General features: G+C 43.2%; 1 protein-coding gene across 2 annotated transcripts in view; it reads left to right on the top strand.

Annotated features, from left to right (window-relative positions):
* Positions 1-22,414, top strand: part of ddx31 (DEAD (Asp-Glu-Ala-Asp) box polypeptide 31) — a 120,724-nt gene that overhangs the window by 12,685 nt on the left and 85,625 nt on the right. For both annotated transcript variants that reach the window (XM_080211965.1, XM_080211966.1), the window contains exons 7-13: positions 3,997-4,041; positions 4,567-4,608; positions 12,107-12,171; positions 17,467-17,586; positions 19,048-19,154; positions 20,185-20,417; positions 20,749-20,925. In XM_080211965.1, the coding sequence (XP_080068091.1) occupies positions 3,997-4,041; positions 4,567-4,608; positions 12,107-12,171; positions 17,467-17,586; positions 19,048-19,154; positions 20,185-20,417; positions 20,749-20,925 (789 nt within the window). The remainder of the gene's footprint in view (positions 1-3,996; positions 4,042-4,566; positions 4,609-12,106; positions 12,172-17,466; positions 17,587-19,047; positions 19,155-20,184; positions 20,418-20,748; positions 20,926-22,414) is intronic.

Raw genomic sequence — 22,414 nt, 5'->3', positions numbered from 1 at the left:
TGAGACGGGCAACATTTCCCATTCTGACCATCAGAAGTGGAAAATGTTACAGGTGTGGCAGATTTCAAGACAATGTAGGTGCTGCGAAAGGGGTGGGGAAGGTGGCAGAGGAAAGGACAGATTAAAGAGTGATTAAATGTCAAAATGGATGAAAGGACATGACAAAGTGCGTGCTAATGGGACAAGGGTTTAAAAAAAAAATCATGAGCTGTAAATGCAAAATAATTACTTGCAACAATGCCTGGAAAGTAATAAGCAATGTTTATAATCTGAAATTGTTGAACTCTTGATTCCTGAACGCTTGAGACTGACTTATTTATTTGTGTATTAGTGTCACAAGTAGGCTTACATTAACACTGCAACGAAGTTACTGTGAAAATCCCCTACTCGCCACAGTCCAGCGCCTATTCAGGTACACTGAGGGAGAATTTAGCATGGCCAATGCATCTAACCAGCACATCTTTCGGACTGGAGGAGGAAACCAGAGCACCAGAGGAAACCCACACAAACGCAGAGAGAAAGTGCATACTCCGCACAGACAGTGACCTAAGCCGGGAATCAAACCCGGGTCCCTGGTACTGTGAGGCAGCATTGCTAACCACCCTGCCAAAAGATAAGGTGATGGCCCTCAGGCATCTTCAGAATAGTACAAGAGGTCAAGGCCAGAGTGGAAGGAGAACAGAGAATTAAAACAAGTGACCAAAATCTCAGGGTTGTGTTTGCAAACTAAACTTGAGAAGGTGAGAGGGCATGGTATCCAAGGGGCTTTGGCCTTGTGGATCCAGAACTGACTTGCCTGCAGAAGGCAGAGAGTCGTTGTGGATGTGTCTTTTTCTGCATGGAGGTCGGTCACCAGTGGAGTGCCCCAAGGATCTGTTCTAGGACCCTTGCTGTTTGTCATTTTCATAAATGACCTGGATGAGGAAGTGGAGGGATAGGTTAGTAAGTTCGCCGACGATACGAAGGTTGGTGGTGTTGTGGATAGTCTGGAGGGATGTCAGAAGTTGCAGCGTGACATAGGATGCAAGATTGGGCGGAGAAGTGGCAGATGGACTTCAACGCAGATAAATGTGTAGTGGTCCATTTTGGCAGGACCAATGGGATGAAGGAGTAAAATACCAAGGGTAGGAGTCTTAGTGGTGTTGAAGAGCAGAAGGAACTTGGGGTCCGGGTCCATAGGACTCTTAAATCAGCCTCGCAGATGGAGGATGTGGTCAAGAAGACTTATGGTGTACTGGTTTTCATTAATCGAGGGATTGAGTTTGGGAGTCGGGAGGTAATGCTGCAACTTCATAAGACCCTTGTCGGACCCCATTTGGAGTGCTGTGCACAGTTCTGGTTGCCTCACTACAGGAAGGATGTGGAAGCTATTGAGAGGGTGCAGAGGAGATTTACAAGGATGTTGCCTGGATTGGGAGGCATGCCTTGCGAAGATAGGTTGAGGGAGCTAGGTCTCTTCTCCCTGGAGAGACGAAGGTTGAGTGGCGACCTGATAGAGGTTTATAAAATGTTGAGAGGAATACAAAGAACAAAATCAGCCCGGGAAACAGGCCCTTCGGCCCAACGAGCCCGCGCCGCCATCTCAACACCGCCAGTCCACCTCTCTACCCACGATCCCTGTCTAATGTTTTATGGCCATCCAGATTGAGGGAAACTGATTTAGGGACAATTTATTCCTGCCAATCAGCCTAACAGCACATCTTTGGGGTGTGGGAGGAAACCGGAGCACCCGGAGAAAACCCACGCGAGCACGGGGAGAATGCGCAAATTCCCACAGACACTGGCCCAAATCCATGTGTCTGCACAGCAATCAGCGACAGTCACTGAGCTGTCGTCTTGCCCAGTATCTTGTCCAGTTTAGGCACACACTAACGACACGAAGCACTAGGCCAATCTCGAACAACCAAGAGCAGCCCCAGTACGACCCATCGTGTGTATGCCCCTCGGACACGAGGTGGACCGACTCAAAACCTGTGAATGAAAAGAGAAAAAACATTATTATCATACTATACCCATTTACATTACCAGGGACGCCCCAATGCTAATGACCCTTATTTAAAAGGATCTCCTATATCCACCCATCTCCAACTCAGTCATGTGCCTGTCTCAGTTACTCTTGAAGGATTCCAGCGTGTTTGCCTCCACCATCTTACTTGGCAGAGCATTCCATACCCCCACTACCCTCTGTGTGAAAAACCTCCCTCTAATATCTGTGTTGTACCTCTCCCCCCTCACCTTAAGTCCATGGCCCCTTGTCCTACGTGTCTCTATTATAGGAAATAGCTTACCTCTGTTTACTCTATCTATACCCTTCATAATCTTATATACCTCTATTAGATCCCCCCTCAGTCGGCGTCTTTCAAGGGAAAAGAGCCCCAATTTCTTCAATCTTTCCTCATTACCCAGTCCCTCCATACCAGGCAACATCCTGGTAAACCTCCTCTGCACTCTCTCCAGAGTCTCCACGGAGGCTATTTCTCAGGGCTGAAATGGTCGCTACGAGAGGACACAGGTTTAAGGTGCTGGGAAGCGAGTACAGAGGAGATGTTAGGGGTAAGTTTTTCACTTAGGGTGGTGAGTGAGTGGAATCGGCTGCCATCAGTGATGGTAGAGGCAAACTCGCTGGGGTCTTTTAAAAGACATCTGGATGAGTACATGGGATTTAATGGGATTGGGAGTTACAGATAGTTCTATGGCTTGGTAGGTATAGATGTGATCAGTGCAACTTGTGGGCCGAAGGGCCTGTTTGTGCTGTAGTGTTCTATGTTCTAAACCTGAGATATTCAGCAAAGTGATGGCTCAGTCTGCATTTGGTGTCCCTAATGTTGAAGAATACCAACCATGTCAGAGATTCAAGACTACTCTGCCTGTATAGCCATCCTGATCTCTTGTGCTCTGGCTGCTCCTGTCCTGACCTCCTCCTAATTTGACAGCAATCCAATCCAATCCGTTCTTGTGTATTTGACTCAAAGTGGCATGTGTTGGATCAATCAGACTACAAACATCGCTTCCCAGTCACCAGCCTGAAAACTTCTCTTCAGCCCTGCTCCCCACTACTCACAACAGAGCATCACTGCATGAAATTCCTTTGTGTACCCACATAAAAATGCTTGGAAGAAAATACATTTCTCCCCTTTATTTTTCTCTGTAAGATTAAAATGCAATTTATTTTGGATTCAGTATCAATTTTATTGGCCACAACAGGATGAGCTGAAATCTTGCCTTTTTGTCCTTCGAGGCGAAGATGACTGTATTCATCTTCTGGAATGTTTGGTAGGGTTCCACTAGGTAAATAGTTGACTGCTAAGTTCAATCTGTGCCTGAAAGGCTCTGCTGCAAATAGGACAGGGTAGGGCAAGGCAAGTGTTTGGGCTTTGGACAGATTTCTGGCATTGGATTTCCTGTCCTTGCATTTTCTCTGCCTCTGGTATGAACTTACTTATGAAAGAGACCGCACTTTGTTTTTTGACTTGATTAGGTCAGGAGCAGCAGTCCTGAGCAAGTTTCTCCCAAGACTTGAAGTTGATAACAAAGCTTCTAAGTGAAGTCTTAAGAGGATCCTTGCAGCATTTCCTTTGATTGCCATGAAAAAGATTCCCAGACCTGAGTTCTCTGATTCACTTTAGTAAGCACGCATCTGGCATGCTGGCTACATGACCAACCCAACTTGGTTGTGACTATCTCAATATGGTGTGGCTACTTGGCATGCCAGCTCACATGAGCATCTTGCTGGTTGGTATTTTGTCCTACAATCTGACCTTCAGAAGCTTCCAAAGGTAGCTCAAGTGAGAAGAGCTGAAAAAGTGTGTTGAGGTGGATCATACATTGTACCGTGTGACACTTAAGTGAGCTGGTTGTACACCCGAGAATGGAAGGAAATTAACTGCCTATGAACTATATGTACATTTACAACCAAAAAATATTTCTTGTGCAGAAATAATAATAGGAAATTAAGCTACTCAATCCCTCAACTATTCTTTTGTTTTTGTTTCATAGCGCAGTGATGGACCATATGCTGTAGTCATCATTCCCACCAGAGAGGTATGCTATTTGCAGCAAAAAGTGTAAAAGTTGTTATATTTAAATTTACCTGAGAATGGAATATTTTTTGTTATTCTTGCTCTGCATCAAGAGCTATTGGATGAAGTGTAACATGCACTGACTGTATCACAAAAGTTGGCTTTTACAGCAGCCAGCGGTGAGCTTGAACTCTAACCTCAGAACAGCACCCTAATGCACTAGTGTGAACTGTTTCACCTCTCGCATCTGCCTGAGTGAGATTGCCAATTAACGTCAAATACTGAGCACTTTTGACCTCTGAGCCTGCATCCAACAGGAGTTGGCTTCACAGCCAGCAGGAAGAGGTTGTTCGTGTCCTGCAGTGTCATCCCATCCCAGAAGGATGGTTGCTGTCTCAAGAGTGACTGATGCTGTAACTGGCTAAAATATGGAAAATTTTTTGATATCCACTGCTCATTAAGAGCAAGAATGCACACATTGAATAAAAGTTGGATGTGATTTGTTCATTCAGAGAAATTAAACATTAATATTTTGTTTCCTCATCAGCTGGCTCTGCAAAGCTTGGATACCATTCAGAAATTGATCAAGGTAAGAGAATCTTATCAGGAATGAGAACCAGTTCATGGTATGTCATCTTTTGAAGAAAATTTGCAATAAAATCAATCTGAAATATACTGGTTATGTGTCAGTTAAGATTTTGAAGAGTACCAGGATGAGGAAGGACTGAGAACAGGGACTCATCTGTCATTCAGATGCATGTTTGTAGGTTGTTTTCCTCCACCTATCTCCATCCTAAGCCTATCTCCTCTGCTTTGTTTTTAAAGTTTTATTAAATACTGTAAATTGACTGCTCTTGAATTATGCCTCATCTGTTAAGTATCATTGGTTGGTTGAATCATCCTACAAACATGAATAATATACAAAGAAAATCTGACCATGTGCATATTTGCACTTTTTTCTACAACCATGTTACATGAACATACGAACAAGGAGCAGGAGTAGGCCATTCAGCCCTTCAAGCCTGCACTGCCATTTAATTAGATTTGTGGCTAATTTGATGATAACCTCAAATCTGCATCCCTCCAATAACCTATCCCCTCCACCCCCACTTGACTTACCAAGAATATATCTGCCTCTGCCTTTAACGTATTTAAAGACTGTTTCCACAACCGTTTCAGGAACAGAGTTCCAAGGACACTCAATCCTGAGTGAAAATCTTTCACCTCATCTCCGCTTTGACCCCTTATTCTAGATTCCATTTCAAGCAGGAACATTGTCTTCATGTCCAGCCTGTCAAGACATCTCAGGATCTTAAATGTTTCAATTAATTCTAATTTATCTTAATTTATTTGCTTAATCAATAATGTCTTTATTGATAGAATCAGGTTCTCAGCCCCAATGAAAAGCATTATGGAAAGAGTAATTTGTATAAATAATCACAAAGGATGGTTCCATCCTAATTATAATAAGTGTTAACATTCAAAGAAATCTATCATTTATTAACTGCTTTATTCTGGTATTATTGCTTGTCTCTTGATTCCTGCTGATTATTGTCTGATATTGAGGTAGCACAGTGGTTAGCACTGCTACCTTATAGCGCCAGGAACCTGAGTTCGCTTCCAGCCTTGGGTAACTGACTTGTCTGTGTGAAATTTGCATGTTCTCCCTGTGTCTGTGTGGGTTTCCTTCATGTGCTCTGGCTTCATCCCACTGTCCAAAGGTGTGCAGGTTAAGTGGATTGGCCATGCTCAATTGCTCCTTGGTGTCCCAAATGTGTAGGTAAAGGGATTAGGTAAATGCATGGGGCAGGGAGGAGGCCTGGGTAAGATTTTCTGTCAGAGAGTCAGTGTGGATTCTGTGTGCCGAATGGCCTCTTGCTGCGTAGGGATTCTATCATCATTGTGACATTCAGAACAATTTTATCCAATAGTCGTTTGGTGTACAGAACAAGTGTTGCTGAGAAAAAGAGACGTTTTGTCTTGCACTCATAACAGCAAATGACAAGTATACCAATGGAAAGGAAAACAACAAATTTATACTGTACGAGAAGAGAGTGCTGATTGGTTGGCAGGTGGACTCCGGTGGAAGCATTGTCATGGAGAATGCACCAGTTAATGGTGACTGATAGTTAACTGCCAAATAGGATGTGAAGGCATAGTGGTATTTTCACTAGCCTAGTAATTCAAATTCCCAGGGTAATGCTCTGGGGACTTGGGTTCAAATCCCACCACAGCAGATGGTGAAATTTGAATTTGAAAAAATGTGAAATTAAAAGTCTAATGATGGAACCATTGTTGATTGTCGTAAAAACCTATCATATTGAGTAATGCCCTTTAGGGATGGTGGTGACTTCAGACAACAGCCATGTGGTTGACTCTTATGTGCCCTCAGTTCAAGGGCACTTAGAGATCCGTCACACAAATTTTTTTTTTAAATGATTGAAATTTAAAACGGGCAGCTTGACTCTGGTCAAAGCCATTGCCCTGAGGAATAAACCAGCTGTCACTTATTTCATTCAGCTGAAACAGGCATGATATTCTTTGTCTGCAAGGGACAGGGCACTGTGTATTAAAATATGTAGCTTCCAGTACATGCAAATGCACCACATTGCAAGCCAGACTGACTATCTTAAATTGATTGTCAGTGTAATTCTTAGCACATTGAGGATTATTTAGCAAATGTTGTCCAATCTTGGAATTGCAACTGGGCACTGTTTTGTGTTTTGCAAGCATGGGCTGGTTGGGTACACTCTGTGTACCTTTTCCTTTTCCAAACAGCGGAAGGGAAAAAATTAAACAGCCTTTGGGATGAACAGCCTTTCGTATCTAGCACTACACATAAACCATATCACTCATTTGTATGATAGGCAGAATATCTTTCTGGTTTGACTGCAGTGCCGTTAGTGGCAAGTACCAATTATATTGCTACTACATAGTTACAGCTAGCTTCGTGTGTTCCTCAGATGTTGAGATACTTTGCCCTTTCAGGGTACTGTAAGGTAGACTGGGTATTTTTCGGGGCTTTCAGGCCTATTCATGAGTTTGTGCAATGTACAGCACCAGATGATCTGATCAGGATAACCATGATTCCACAGGATGCCTTTGATGCCTTAGAACGGAGTTGAGGAGGAACTTCTTCACTCAAAGGGTGGTGAATCTCTGGAATTCTCTGCCCGTTGAGGTGGTGGAGGCTGCCTCGCTAAATATTTTTAAGACGCGGGTTGATGGGTTTTTGATAAGAGAGGGGATTAAGGGTTATGGGGAGAGGGCGGGAATGTGGAACTGAGCCACGACAGATCAGCCATGATCTTATTGAATGGCGGGGCAGGCTCGAAGGGCCAGATGGCCTACTCCTGCTCCTATTTCTTATGTTCTTATGAGCTACTGCGTTGAATCACTGCAGTCCATGAGGTGTAGGTATACCACAGTGCTGTTAAGAAGGAAATTCCAGGATTTTGACCTAATGACAGTGAAGAAGCAGTGCTAACTTTCCTAGTCAGTATGACATGTGGCTTGGAGGGGAACTTGCAGATGGTGGATTTCCATGCATCTGGAGCCCTTGTCCTTCCAGGTGGTGGTAGTTGTGGGTTTGGAAACTGCTACCTGAGGAATCTTGTTGAGTTCCTGCAGTGTGTTGTATGGATAGTACACACAGCTGCTACTATGCACTGTTTGTGCAGGAGGTGCCAGTCAAGTTGTTGAAGCTGCACTCATCCAGGCAAGTTGAGAGTATACCATCATATTCCTGACTCGTGCCTATTAGATGATGGACAAGCTTTGGGGAGTCAGAAAGTGAGTTACAAATCACAGAATTCTTAGCCTCTTAGAACCAGAGTATTTATATATTTTTCTTATTCAAATGTGGGACGTGGGCATTGCTGGCTAGCCAGCATTTATTGTCCATCCCTCATTATATGGGTAGTTCAGTTTAGTTTCTGGTCAATGGTAAGGTCCAGAATGTTGATGGTGAGAGATTCAGTGATGATAATGCAATTGAATGTCAAGAGGTGATGGTTATAGTCTCTCTTTTTGGGAATGATCATTGCCTGGCACTCTTAGGGTGCAGATGTTACTTTTGCCAGTGCAAGCCTGAATATTATCCAGGTCTTGCTGCATTTGTACATGGACTGCTTCAGTATAATGGGGGTCTAGATTGTTGCTGAACATTGTATAGTCATCAGTGAACATCCGCACCTCCAACTTTATGATGGAAGGAAGGTCACTAGTGAAGCAGCTGAAGATGGTTGGGCCTAGAACACTTTCCAGAGGAACTCCTGCAGTGATGTCCTGGGACTAAGATGAATGACCTCCTCCAACCACCACCATCTTCCTTTGGGCTAGTTATGACTCAAACCAGCAGTTTTTTTCCACCTAATTCGCTCTGACTCCCATTTTTTGCTGGGTCCCCTTGATGTCATACTCGGTCAGGTGCTGTCATGATGTGGAGGGCAGTCACACTCTCTCCTCAGCTCACCTGGAGTTCAGCTGTTTTGTCCATATTTGAACCAAGCTTATAATGAGGCCAGGAGCTGAGTGATCCCCACAATGAGAAAGTAAATGGAATGCTGGCTTTTATTTCAAGGAGGCTGAAGTTAAAAAGTAGAGGTGTTGCTGCAACTGTACAAGATATTAGTGAGGCCATGTTTAGAATACAGTACAGTTTTGGGCCCCTTATTTAAGGAAAGATGTATTATTGGAGGCGGTACAGAACAGGTTTACTCAGATGATCCTGGATAAGGAGGGACTGCCATATGAGGAAAGATTGAACAAGTTGGGTATGTACTCCTTGGAGTTCAGAAGAATGAGAGGTGATATGATTGAAACATGTAAGATACTTATGGGATTAGACAGGGTTAACATTGAGAGGATGATCCCACTCATGGGAGTGTGTAGGACCAGAGTGTGTAGTCACAGAATAAGGCGATGCTCGTTTAAGACAGATTTGAGGAAGAGTATCTTCTGTCAAAGAGTGGTGAATCTTTGGAATTCTTTCCCCCAGGAAGCTGCGGAGGTTGAATCCCTGAACATTTCAAGGCTGAGGTAGGTAGATTTTTAATCAGTAGGGAAATTAAGAAATTACAGAGATACGCCAGGAAAGTGGACTTTGTGAATGTTAGATCAGCCGTGATGTTATTCAATGGTGGATCAGCTCTAAGGGCTGAATAGCCTTTTTCTTATGGTGGAACCCAAGGTGAGCATCAATGATCTGGTTATTGCAGTGAGTGGACCACATGAGTGTCCCACCTTCATCTCAGTGGGCCACCTGATTGAAATCAGGCTTGTTTACTAACCATTACCCCATGAATAAGATTGTTTGTTTACTTAATACATACCAAATATTTCATACTGAGTTATAGAAACTTCTGAATCATTTGTATATTAATAGAACTATCAGCTTCAAATGGTAGAAGCAAAATAAATTTTTATAATTTGGATGCAGAGGGAGTGCATGGTTCTCAGTCATTGTTGTGAGTTACCAGCTGGCACGTGCACCTCACTTCAGTTGCGTTTGCTTTACATGTGTACCACTTCAGTCGTACCGATTGGGGGGGGGTGGGAAACTACACAGATGGAAATTAGCAGATGTGGCAATCCTGCATTGAGCAAAGGTCACCAAAAGGTCTCGTGTGCCATACTCAGAAGTCAGATAGCCTGTACATGGCCCCTGTCATAGGTTACCCACCATTGGGTAATTGCTAAGCAAGTGCTGCATGATTGGACTGTTGATGAGCCTTTCCATCACTTCACTGATGATCAAAAGTAGCCTGATGGAGCAGTAATTGACCAGTTTGGATTTAACTTGCTTTGTGTAGAGGACATACCTGGACACTTTTTCACATTGTTGTGTAGATGCCCGTCTTATAACTGTTAATGGAACAGCTTGGCTGGTATCGCAACAAGTTCTGGAGCATAAGTTTTTAGTACTATTGCTGGAATATTGTCATGGTCCATAGCCTTTGCAGTCCAAAGATGTGCAGGCTAGGTTGATTGGCCATTCTAAATTGCCCCTTAGTGTCCCAGGATGCATAGCTTAGAGGGATTAGTAACTAAATATGTAGGGATATGGGGATAGGGCCTGAGTGGGATTGTGGTTGGTGCAGACGTTGGGCTGAATTGCCTCTTTCTGTGCTGTAGGATTCTGTGATTCTATCAAGTGCCTTCAGCCATTTCTTAATATGTGGAGTGAATCGAATTGGCTGGTCTGGCATCTGAAGCTGGAGATTTCTGAAGGATGCTGAGATAGATTATCTGCTCACCTTAAAGACTGTTGCATGTTCTTCAGCCTTATCTTCTGCTCTGCTTGCTGGGCTCCCCCATCATTGAGTATAGAGATTTCTTGGCGATTTCTCCTCTAGTGAGTTGTTTAAATGTCCATCATTCGTGACTGTATGTGGCAGGGCTGCGGAGCATTGATCTGATCCATTAGTTGTGAGATTGCTTTGCTTTGTGTTATCACGCGCTGCTTAAGCTTTTTGGCACGCTGAGTATAAGCTTCACCAGGTTGTTACCTCATTTTTGAGTGTGGCTGGTGATGCTCCTGGAATGATCTCCTGAAATCTTTGGTGAGAATGAGGTCAATTTTGTTTTTCCCTTTTTATGGATTCCTCGCCACCTACCGCCGACCTAGTCTAGCAGCTCTGTCCTATCAGTCGCTAATGGTGCTACCAAGCCACACTTGGTGATGCACATTAAAGTCCTCCAGCTGCAGTACATTCTATGCCCTTGCAACCCTCCCTCTAAGTGGTGTTTAACATAGAAGAATACCAATTCATCAGCTGAAGAAGGGTAGGGGTGGAAACAAGGTTCCCTTGCCATGTTTGAGCTGACGCCATGGGCTCTTCATGGGGCCTGGAGTCGATGCTGAGGACTCGCAGGGCAACTCTTCCTGACTGTATACCAATATGCTGCCGCCTCTGCTATGTATGCCCTGCTGATGGGACAGGACCATCCCAGGGATGGTGAAGATAGTGTCTGAAGCATTATCTGTAGGGAATAATTCCGTGAGTATGACGATGTCAGGCAATTTCTTGACTGGTCTGTGGGACCAAATTTTGGCACAAGCCTCTAAAACTAGATGTTAGTGAGGAGCACTTTGCAGGATCGATCAGTTTGAGTTTACAGCTATCATTTCCGGTGACATTTGTTGATGCTGAGTGGTTTGTCCAGTTTTATTCTTTGTAGTCTTTCTTGCGGTTTAATACTGTGTGGCTTTGTAGGCCATTTCAGAGGACATTGTCAACCATGTTGCTGTGGGCCTGGAGTTGCATATAGACCAGACCACTAAGGACAGCAGATTTCCTTCTCTGAAGGGCATTAGCCAGCCAGGTGGGATTTAATGATAGTTGAAATCGTTTCATTGTCATCATTACAGTTTTGTTACAGTGAATGGTTGACTGGTTCATCGTTTAAAGGTGGCAGTGGCATAATGATCTTGTCATTAGACTTTTATTTCCAAATTTTTATTGATTTGAATTCAAATCCCATCATCAGCTGCGGCGTGAATCAAACCCAGGTCCCCAGAGCATTACCCTGGCTTTCTGGATTACTGTCTAGTGACAAGGCTATTATGCCACTGCCACCTTTTAAACGATGAAATAGTTAACTATTCACTGTAACAAAAGCTTTCTGTGCTCATAAATCTTCACTCGAAATAAGTTTCTTCTAATTTCTCTAAATGCTCAGTGACAATTTTAATTTGTTGATCCTTCATTACACCTTCCCTGTGGAGAAAATGGTCTTTTGCTATTCACTCTATCAAAACTTTTCATAATTTTTGAAAATTTCAGATTTTCTCCTTGGCTTTTGCTGGCCCAGTGAAAATACTCCTAGTCGCTTGAGTCACTTTTTTTAAAACTTTCCTAATCCAAGCATATAGTGAATTTACACTGTGCCCTATGAGTTGAATGGTTCCTTAATTTGACAAACAGTAGTCTACCTGTAACTTAACCAATGTATTTTTACTGTTGTACTCTATGCCACTATTTATAAACCAGTGCCAGTGAAGTAGACAAAAACAGATTGTACATTTCATGCTCTTTTCTAACTTCTACTTTGAGTAGTTGCAATGATTTATTTTAACTTCATAGCCGTTTACATGGATTGTACCAGGAGTGCTGATGGGAGGAGAGAAACGGAAATCTGAGAAAGCCAGGTATGCCCCGCTTGATGAGTGACGTGAATAGAGAAAACTAAACAAACATGAACTCACTGAGTAAGCCAAGTTTTCTGATTACTATTTCCAAAGTATAGATGGGAAAGTTAGTGTGACTAATTGGCAGCTCTTTCAAAGAATTAGCAGAAGCAGGAAAAACCAAATGGCCTCCTTGTTTTCTGTTTGATTCCAGCATTAACTATCATGTTTCAGCTCATTAGTTAACTATTTTACTCATGTCCTTAAGAGAAAATTGTACAGTTAAAGACAGAGCTACATATTAGTTGTAGTAAACGCCTAAGATCTCACTTCTATTAATGCTTTGTGTGTTGAGCCTAGTCATGAGACAGTTGGTACGATGTTGCCAACGTCTTCTGTTAAAACCCATTTCTTACTCTGCTATTGGAGATTCACAATAGCACACCATTCATTGGGCAAAATTGTTGACCCTATGAAGTGTGTTGTAATGAGACTAGTATGTCAAAATCTGCAACTGATAAAGAAAACTGTACCCCAGAGTTTTTTAAAAAAAAAAATCAATGACATATTGGTATTTTCGGGAGAGGTTTTCTATGTAGAGAATTGCCCCCTTATTAAATTGCTTCTTTACTGATGAGTTAAACATGGGAGAATGTAATAAGTTATATAGTTGCAAGCTATACCCCATTAATTTTGAATATTATTTTACAAGTCTGTGAAACTTTTGAATTTGAATTATGAACAAAATGTTGAAAATGCAAGGGCACATTCCAAGGTAAAGGTGAGAAACCCAACAAATCACCTTCACAGTGGTGTGAGAGAGACATTTCCTATAATCCAAGTGCCCATCAAAACTCGTAACTATCTCTGGAAGTGACATAGCCATACTGGATATTGAAACAATGAGTGTCACAGACAGATTCATCCAAAACATCTTGGAAATGCACAATAGGTGAAGTATTCCAAAATGAGGCTCCCAGTCACGGTAGTGACACAGGTAGTTAATATCTCGCTCTCCTTGGAATAAACCTGTCACCTTTTTTGAGAAGCCTACTCTGCTGTGCATGTGTGCCCTAATGACTGCATATGGTCTAATTGCTCAATGTTGCATTTTTATTTTTTTCTCAGATTTAGAGGTTAATAAATTTGTGCCTTTTTTGATTCATTGAAGCTTTCTTTGATTGGCTTCTAATTGCTCGCAACTTAAGCAGTTGAATGTATTCTAACTTGGAAAAGGTATATTCTTGTATACAAGAAACTTAAACCAATGTTGTGACCAACCAAGGAGGTTGATTAGTGGGGAGCCAGTTCGCCCCTTCCCACCTGGTCGTAACAATATTGACGTGTAAATGATATTATTGCACATTGCTGTATCAAAGTATTATTGTAGTTTTGTTTGTGGGAGTTGTGATGCCAGCTGGACTCACTTCTTGAAACAAAAGATTGAGTTCGTGGCCAATCCCAATAGATTTGGTATCTAGGATATTGTTAAAAGTGCCATCCTCCTGATGATGTGTTAAATAATGATCTGGAGGTGGGGCGGGCTGTTAAAGCGCAAATAAGTGCGGCGTGCAGGAATGGGACGGCCGTAGTTATGGGGGAATTTCAGTCTGCATATTGATTGGTCGACTCATGTTGGACGTGGTGGGCTCGAGGAGGAGTTCTTGGAATGCTGCCGGGATAGTTTCCTGGAACAGTGTGTGTTGGAGCCGACGAGGGAGCGAGCTATCTTGGATCTGGTGCTATGTAATGAGGCGGGTAGAATTAGGGAACTTGCGGTGAAGGATCCTCTTGGGGAGAGTGATCATTGTATGGTGGAGTTTCTGGTGCAGATGGAGGAGGAGAAAGTGGGTTCCCGGACGCGCGTCCTTTGTTTGAACGGAGGGGAGTACGGTAGGATGAGAGAAGAATTGGTGAATGTGGACTGGGGGAGCGCGTTGGAAGGTAGGTCTGCTGAGGAGCGGTGGAGGATCTTTAAGGAGATCTTTCTTGGTGCTCAGCAGAAATTTATTCCGATTGTTAAAAAGGACCGTAGGAGGAGAGGTAATAAGCTGTGGATAACGAAGGAGGTGAAGGAAAGTGTTAAATTAAAAGCGGAGGCGTTTAGAGTAGCTAAGAGTAGTGGGTGAGAAGAGGATTGGGAGAGGTTTAAATGTCAACAAAGATTGACAAAGAAGTTGATAAAGAAGGATAGGAGAAACTATGAAGCTGGGCTAGCACTTAATATAAAAAAGGATAGCAAGAGTTTTTATAAATATATAAAAAGAAAGAGGCTGGCTAGGGTGAACGTTGGTCCCTTAGAGGATGAGAAGGGGGACTTGGTGGTAGGGGATGGGGAAATGGCTGAGGTCTTGAATAACTTTTTTGTTTCGGTCTTCACAGAGGAGGACGTGAATAACTTGCCGGATGTTAGAGATGGAATGGTGGTAGGACTGGAGGGTCTCGATGATATTACTGTTACTAGAGAGGTGGTGCTCGACAGACTGGAGGGGCTGATTGTGGACAAGTCCCCAGGACCGGATGGAATGCATCCGAGGGTCCTGAAAGAAATAGCGGAGGTGATAGTGGATGCCTTGGTGGTTATTTTCCAGACGTCGCTGGATTCCAGGGAAGTGCCGGAAGATTGGAAAACGGCTAATGTTACGCCATTGTTTAAGAAGCTGTGCCAGGCAAAAGGCGGGGAATTATAGGCCTGTTAGTTTAACGTCTGTTGTAGGTAAAATGTTAGAATCCGTCATCAAGGAGGAAATAGCAAGGCATCTTGGGGGGAACTGCTTGATAGAGCAGACGCAGCACGGTTTCGTTAAAGGGAAGTCGTGTCTGACAAATTTACTGGAGTTCTATGAGGATGTCTAGGGCGGTGGATAGAGGAGAGCCGGTGGATGTGGTCTTTCTTGATTTTCAGAAGGCGTTTGACAAGGTACCTCACAAGAGGTTATTGCAGAAGGTCAGGGGACATGGAGTTGGGGGTAGGGTGTTAGCGTGGATAGAAGACTGGTTGTCAAATAGGAGGCAGAGAGTGGGGGTCAATGGGTGCTATTCGGATTGGCGGATGGTGACTAGTGGAGTGCCCCAGGGGTCAGTGCTGGGGCCTCAGCTATTTACCATTTATATAGATGATCTGGAGGAGGGAACCAAGTGTAGGGTGTCGAAATTTGCTGATGACACCAAAATTGGTGGAAAGGCAAATTGTGCGGAGGGTGGTGAGAGTCTACAGAAGGATCTAGATAGGCTGGGCGAATGGGCCAGGAACTGGCAAATGGAATTTAATGTTGGCAAGTGCGAGGTGGTCCACTTTGGACCTTACTACCGGAAGGATGTGGAGTCTATGGAAAGGGTGCAGAGGAGGTTTACCAGGATGTTGCCTGGCATGGAGGGGCTGGGTTATGAGGAAGGGTTGGAGAAACTGGGACTATTCTCCTTGGAAAGACGGAGATTGAGGGGGGACATGATAGAGGTATATAAGATACTGAAGGGAATAGATAGAGTTAATAGTGAGAGACTGCTCCCTAGACTGGGTACAAACACGAGAGGTCATGATTTAAGGGTGAGGGGGGAGAGGTATAATTTGGAAGTGAGAGGAAGGCTCTTTACGCAGAGAGTTGTGGGGGTATGGAACGCGCTACCGAATAGGGTGGTGGAGGCAGGAACGTTGGACTCATTTAAGGTTCAGTTAGATAGACACATGAGTGAAACAAGGATGGAGGGTTATGGTAGGGGCTATTAAATAAGGTTAGAACCTCAGGAGACACCGGAAAAGCAGGCTTGTAAGATTAACGTTTTTGTCTTTTTATTCCGCAGGTGGAGGTCCACCTCGTGTCAAACGAGGGGCATGCACACGATGGGTCGTGCGTGGGCTGCTCTTGGACGTTCCGGGAGTGGCCTAGTACTTCGTGTCAGTGTGTGTGCTTGATCCTGGACCGGTAGACGGGCGCCGCAACAGCTCAGTGACTAGCACTGCTAGCTGTGCAGATACATGGATTTGGGCCTGTGTCTGTGGGAGTTTTCGCATTCTCCCTGTGGTTGCGTGGGTTTCCTCCGGGCGCTCCGGTTTCCTCCCACACCCCAAAGATGTGCTCTTAGGCTGATTGGTTTTACCAAATTGACACTATTCTCCCCTGAATCTGGCTAAGTTAGGGGTTCCATTCGTAGACATGCAGGGTAGAATAGGTGTAGGGTGATGCGGCGGCGCGGGCTCGTTGGGCCGAAGGGCCTGTTTCCCGTGGTGAGTTGTTCTTTGTTCTTTGTTCTTTGAATAATGGTAGGAAGGATTATTACTTACGTGGAGAAAAACTGCAGCAGGCGACGGTGCAGAGGGACCTCGGGGTCCTTGTGCATGAGTCGCAAAAACCCAGCTTGCAGGTGCAGCAGGTGGTCAGGAAGGCGAATGGGATGCTGGCCTTCATAGCGAGGGGGATTGAATATAAAAGTAGGGAGGTCTTGCTGCGGCTGTATAGGGCATTGGTGAGGCCGCAGCTGGAGTACTGTGTGCAGTTTTGGGCGCCGTACTTACGCAAGGATATTTTGGCCTTGGAGGGAGTGCAGAGGAGGTTTACTAGGCTGATGCCGGAGTTGAGGGGGTTGAGCTATGAGGAGAGGCTGAATAAACTAGGCTTGTACTCGTTAGAGTTTAGAAGAATGAGGGGAGATCTCATTGAGACGTATAAGATGATGAATGGGAGGGATAGGATAGAGGTGGAGAGACTCTTCCCGCTCAGAAAGGACAGTAGGACTAGGGGGCACAGCCTCAAGATAAAGGGAGGGCGGTTTAGAACGGAGTTGAGGAGGAACTTCTTCACTCAAAGGGTGGTGAATCTCTGGAATTCTCTGCCCGTTGAGGTGGTGGAGGCTACCTCGCTAAATATTTTTAAGACGCGGGTTGATGGGTTTTTGATAAGCGAGGGGATTAAGGGTTATGGGGAGAGGGCGGGAATTTGGAACTGAGCCACGACAGATCAGCCATGATCTTATTGAATGGCGGGGCAGGCTCAAGGGCTAGTTGGCCTACTCCTGCTCCTATTTCTTATGTTCTTAAATCCCAATTTCTCCAGTTCCAGTGATCCACTGGACATTAAAGATTCTATGCAGCTCTGTTTGAAAAAAAACAAATAATTTTCCCCACACCTTCCTCAACATTCCTCGATAGCAATCAAAAAAGTTATTGTCTTTATATTTTGTATTGGATGTGCCATACGAAATAGTTGTTGGTTTGCCTATGCCACTTCAGTTCAAAGTAATTCACTTTGTGTCGTAAGTCAAGAAGTTTCGGCGGCTATATAAATTCAAAATTATAAGATTTGTATTTTCATGTTCCAGGTTACGTAAAGGTATAAATATTCTGATATCAACTCCAGGGCGACTAGTGGATCATATAAAAAACACAAAAAATATTTGTTTCTCCCATGTGCAGTGGCTTGTTGTTGATGAAGCTGACAGGTAAGTGTGCAGGTACCTTTAGTTACTGTGTTAGCTGTGGCTCAGTGAGTAGCACACTCAGCTGTGGGTGAGAACGTTATGAGCTCAAGTCCCACTTCAGAGACTTGAGCAGAAAAATCTAGACTGACATTCCAGTGCAGCACTGTCTAATGATGCCCTCTTTCAGATGAGACATGCGCAACACCTGGTGTGCTGTCTTAGATGGTTAGAATCGATTCCTGGTACCAATGAGAGGAGTAGGAGAGTTATACAGGTTCCTTCGGCAACTTTTATCCCTCAATCTGGTTTTAGTGATGATTATTGTGGAAGGTTCTTGCAATACAACAGTGACTGTACTTCAAAAGTATTTCAACAGAAACTTCAGTGGTCCTGAGAAAGCAGCTCACTGCTGCCTTCTTGAGGCAATTAGGGACAGACAATAAAGTGCTGACTTAGCTGGCGATATCCCGTCCCCTGAATGAATAAAAAAATTCTATCGAGTGCCTCCTGAGGTTGTGAAAGGTGCTATATGAATGCATTGTTTTTTTTCAATCAGTATAGGCAAGAGTTTTCTAACTTGCGGCTCAGTAATGTTTGGGTCCCTATGTTAAATTAAAAGGTTTCTAGATTCTTTCTCGTCACCATTATTCTTTAATTCCTCATCTGAAATGGTGATTAAGAAATCAGATGCCCCCTCTGTGCTGTTTATAATCTGTTACAAGGTGATTATAGATTGTGTTCTTGGATTTGAAACCACATCTGAATACCTTTTTGCTAACTAAATCGGTAAGAAGTGGCAGGAATAATCTACATTTCAGGCTAATGTTTGCTACAATGAGGGGCACAGATTGGTTAGATAGTCAATATCTTTTCCCAAAGATAGGAGAGTCTAACAGTAGAGGGCATAAGTTTAAGGTGAGAAGGAAGAGGTACAAAAGTGTCCAGAGGGACAATTTTTTCACACAGAGGGTGGTAAGTGTCTGGAAAAAGCTGTCAGAGGTAGTAATAAAGGCAGGTACAATTTTGTCATTTAAAAAGCATTTAGACAGTTACATGGGTAAGGTGGGTGTAAAGAGGTATGGCCCAAATGCGAGCAATTGGGATTAGCTTAGGGGCTTTAAAAAAAAGCCGAAGGACCTGTTTCCACGCTGTAAACCACTGACTTAGTAGAACTGCAGCTATGTTAAAGTTTATTATACTTTTCAGTAATGTTTTACAACCACTAGATGTCTCTATTGTACCTTAACAGTCCATCACAACAAACTTGAGAATGTGGGGGTGTTATGTAAGTGAACTGAGTGAGGTGCAAAGTAACTTTTGCTCTGAATTTCTAGACTTTACTTGCAGTCTTTTCTAATGTTTGGTGTTCAAGAGTGCAATTAAGTTCAATCTAACTTCAAATGATATGATAGTGAGACCACAAAAATATTTATTATGAAGAACAATATTTGTGTGACTTTTTTTTTGTTCCCCTGTGAGCAGGTTGCTGGACCTGGGTTTTGAGAAAGATGTCACTGTGATACTGAATGCGCTAAATGCAGTGCGTGAGAAAAGGCAAAACATTCTGCTCTCTGCCACCCTAACAGATGGTGAGGCTTTTGTTTCTGGTGGATAAGTATATATTTTTAAAAGAATGTTTCTGCATTCTGCTGTACAGCATTGGTGGCATAGTGGTTAGCACTGCTGCCTTACAGCATCATGGATCTGGGTTCAATTCCTGGCTTGGGTCACTGTCTGTGTGGAGTTTCTACATTCTCCCTGTGTCTGCCTGGGCTTTCTCCGGATGATCTGGTTTCCTCCCACAGTCCAATGACATGCAGGTTAGGTGGATTGCCCATGCTAAATTCTCCCTCAGTGCACCCAAACAGGCATCGGAGTGTGGTAAGTAGAGGATTTTCACAATAATTTAATTGCAGTGTTAGTATAAGCCTACTTGTGACTAATAAATAAACTTTTACTTTACTAAAATATCAGCCTCCCAACGCTACCTTCAGTCCCAGGGCTACTTGAAATTTGAATCTAACGTGTTATGAATTTTGCTGCCATCCTGGTTGCTGGGTCAAAGTCCTGAAAATCCTTATTTAACAGCATTACAGGGTATTGTCACCACATAGACTGCCACGGTTCAAGAAGAAGATTTATTACCATCACTACTTCACCAGAATATGCTGGTCTCGTTCACGTTATCCATATCCCCAGAGTGAATAAAAATAGATGTCAGTCTTTGAGACTGATTAGAGATGGGCTGCTGTGTCTTTTTCACTCTTGTACTCTGTCACTTATTGCCATTGTGGAACACCAATAGCAGAGTACAATGAAATCTATTAAAATTTCATATGACTCTCCGCAGTGCCATTGCTTTTAAAATTTACGTTTTAGTTAATTAAAAATATTGTAAACTGAACAGAATGAAGCTTGTTAGAATAAAATTCTAGTTTAGCTTTTAGGTTTTATTTCAAGCATTGTGCAATGTCCCAGACGTTCTTCTACCTTCTAGCACTCCATTCAAGAATAGTAATTGGTATAAATCATGGCGTTGTGTCCATCACAAATAACAAGAATAACATAGCTGCACACTTTCCTTTGAAATATTTCTAAATGCTGTGTTTCTACCTCCAGGAGTGAATCATTTAGCTGGGATCAGCTTAAAGGAGCCAGTCAATATATATATCACAGAAACAAACCAGTCCGAGCCTGCGTGTGTGACTGAAGGAGTGAAAACCAAGCAAGAGAATATCAAGGAAGATTCTGAATGCTATTCAATTCCGAAGCAACTCCAGCAGTTTATGGTGATAGTTCCCAGCAAACTGCGATTGGTCACGCTTTCAGCATTCATACTCCAAAAATGCAAAGTAAGAAATGACTCTGAATAAAGCAATATTACTGGAATAGTGAGTCGGAGGCTTGGACTAATTTTTTGAAGTTCCGATTCTACCGTGATAGTTTGAGAATTTGTAATCAGCTGGGGAGTGGGTTAAAAAATGGAAATATTGTCTTGCTTTTCATTTATTTTGTCCTGTTTGATCCAAATAAACTAAGACCCAATTCCAAGACTGTCCTAAGAACAACCATTCATTGTTGCATGTCTAACTTTTCCAATCATAACAATTGTGAATGATTACTAGGAACTACCTTTACTTGGGCTCTGCCTTATATCTGCTAATTTTTTTCTATTCTTTACAGTTTGAAAAGAAACAGAAAATGATCATATTTTTCTCCAGTTGTGAGTCTGTGGAGTTTCACTACACCCTTTTCACAAATGTCCTTGTTCCATATTCCGACAGCATGGAGCTAAAACAGTTACCTTTCTCAGCTTGTAAGATGCTGTTTCTGCGATTGCATGGGAACATGGAGCAGGAGGTGAGAGTGCTTTTATTTGTGTGTTGAGGCATGAAGGAACTGACACTTGACATTAAGAAAGGATTTTCCTTTTGCTGCCTTTGATTCCTCACTATCAACACCACTCCATAACCCTGGCAGTTTCCACACCCTCTACTTGTGCTACTTTTGAAACAGCTGTTAAAAGGTGTGCAGGAGTGCTGTGGTTGATTCTACTATTTATCACTCAGACTGCGTGGGTGAGATCAGAAATTCTCTGTGTGGGGAACTGCAGGGAAGAAGCACCATGGTGCAGCAGGCAATGTGCATCAGCAGGTTGCCAGACAGCCATTGGATCTCACTTAAATGGTTGTAGAAACTCCCCAGTCGATGAAGCGCGCTGATTCTTGGCTAGGGTTTTAGAAGGAAATATCTTGCTATTTTACTGAGCTGTGCCTCTGGCAGGTGAAGAAAGCCATTGTGGGAGAAAAGGGATCTAGAACTGTCCTGTCCCACAAGGCGGTTTTGTTTTAAGTAGCCATTATTACTACAATCTGCGTGAAAAGCTTGTAATGTGTCTTTAAACTGTGTGGCATTCAACACATTCTAGATGTGACTTGAAACATTTCTACATCCACGGAGCTTTGAGGACCAAAGTCTTTGGCAGCATTTAAACATAATTTTGGAAACTTGAACAGTTGGTTACAAATGTGTCTGCCCATGGACAATTGTGTTTTTAAAAAAAAACACTTCTGGGGTAATCTCTATTTAAAATCCTGAGTATACAAGCCAGGAAATGCCAATTTAAACTCCTAGGGTGGGATTTTACAGCCTCGCTCGTCCCGAAACCGTAAAATCCTGCCTGAAGTCAATGGACTTTCCCAGTGTCTGCCCCACATCCACTCCGATTCCATTGGCAGGCGGCGCGGCAAAATTCCAGCCCTGGTCATTGACTGTTACTTGGCCAAATAATCAATGTACGTACAGGAGAAAGGGAAAACTGGTTGGGGAATCTTCCACACCTCCATTGATGGAACACAATTACCCTACTTCTGAAATTGTGGAAGATGGTGTGTGCACATGGAGAAAATAGATTGTGTTTTTTTTAAGGAAAATACACCTGCAGTGACAGTTTTGATGCCCATTGTAACTATTGCGCTTTGTGAGTCAGAGCAAGCCGGGTATGTAGGCCGCGCACACACCCTGACCAGCTGTTATCTAGCAAAACAAAGATTAAGTGGATGGGTGTCAGGGGAGGAATTTTAATGTTTATTACCCTGAGTATAATTAGTGCATTATGTCTTCAAATTAGAGCTTCAATGGAGCTAAATAGCATACCCCATATGGTACTGCTGAGCGGATGCACTGCTGCATTTCAGATACAGTGAGATTCCTCTTACTGTCATTATCTGTTGTCACTTGCTGCTTACTGATACTTATTTCTAAGTTGCCAAATCTTTTCAGTCTGTCCTCACTACCATGAACATTTCACTATTATTTCCATGTGTAGCTGTTGTCTCTTTCTTGACCA

The sequence above is a fragment of the Carcharhinus amblyrhynchos genome, chromosome 25, assembly GCF_965287045.1.
Source record: "Carcharhinus amblyrhynchos chromosome 25, sCarAmb.v2.hapA, whole genome shotgun sequence".
NCBI classification, from domain to species: domain Eukaryota; kingdom Metazoa; phylum Chordata; class Chondrichthyes; order Carcharhiniformes; family Carcharhinidae; genus Carcharhinus; species Carcharhinus amblyrhynchos.
Note: the sequence above shows the minus strand (reverse complement) of the source record. Positions and strands in the feature narration are given on the sequence as shown.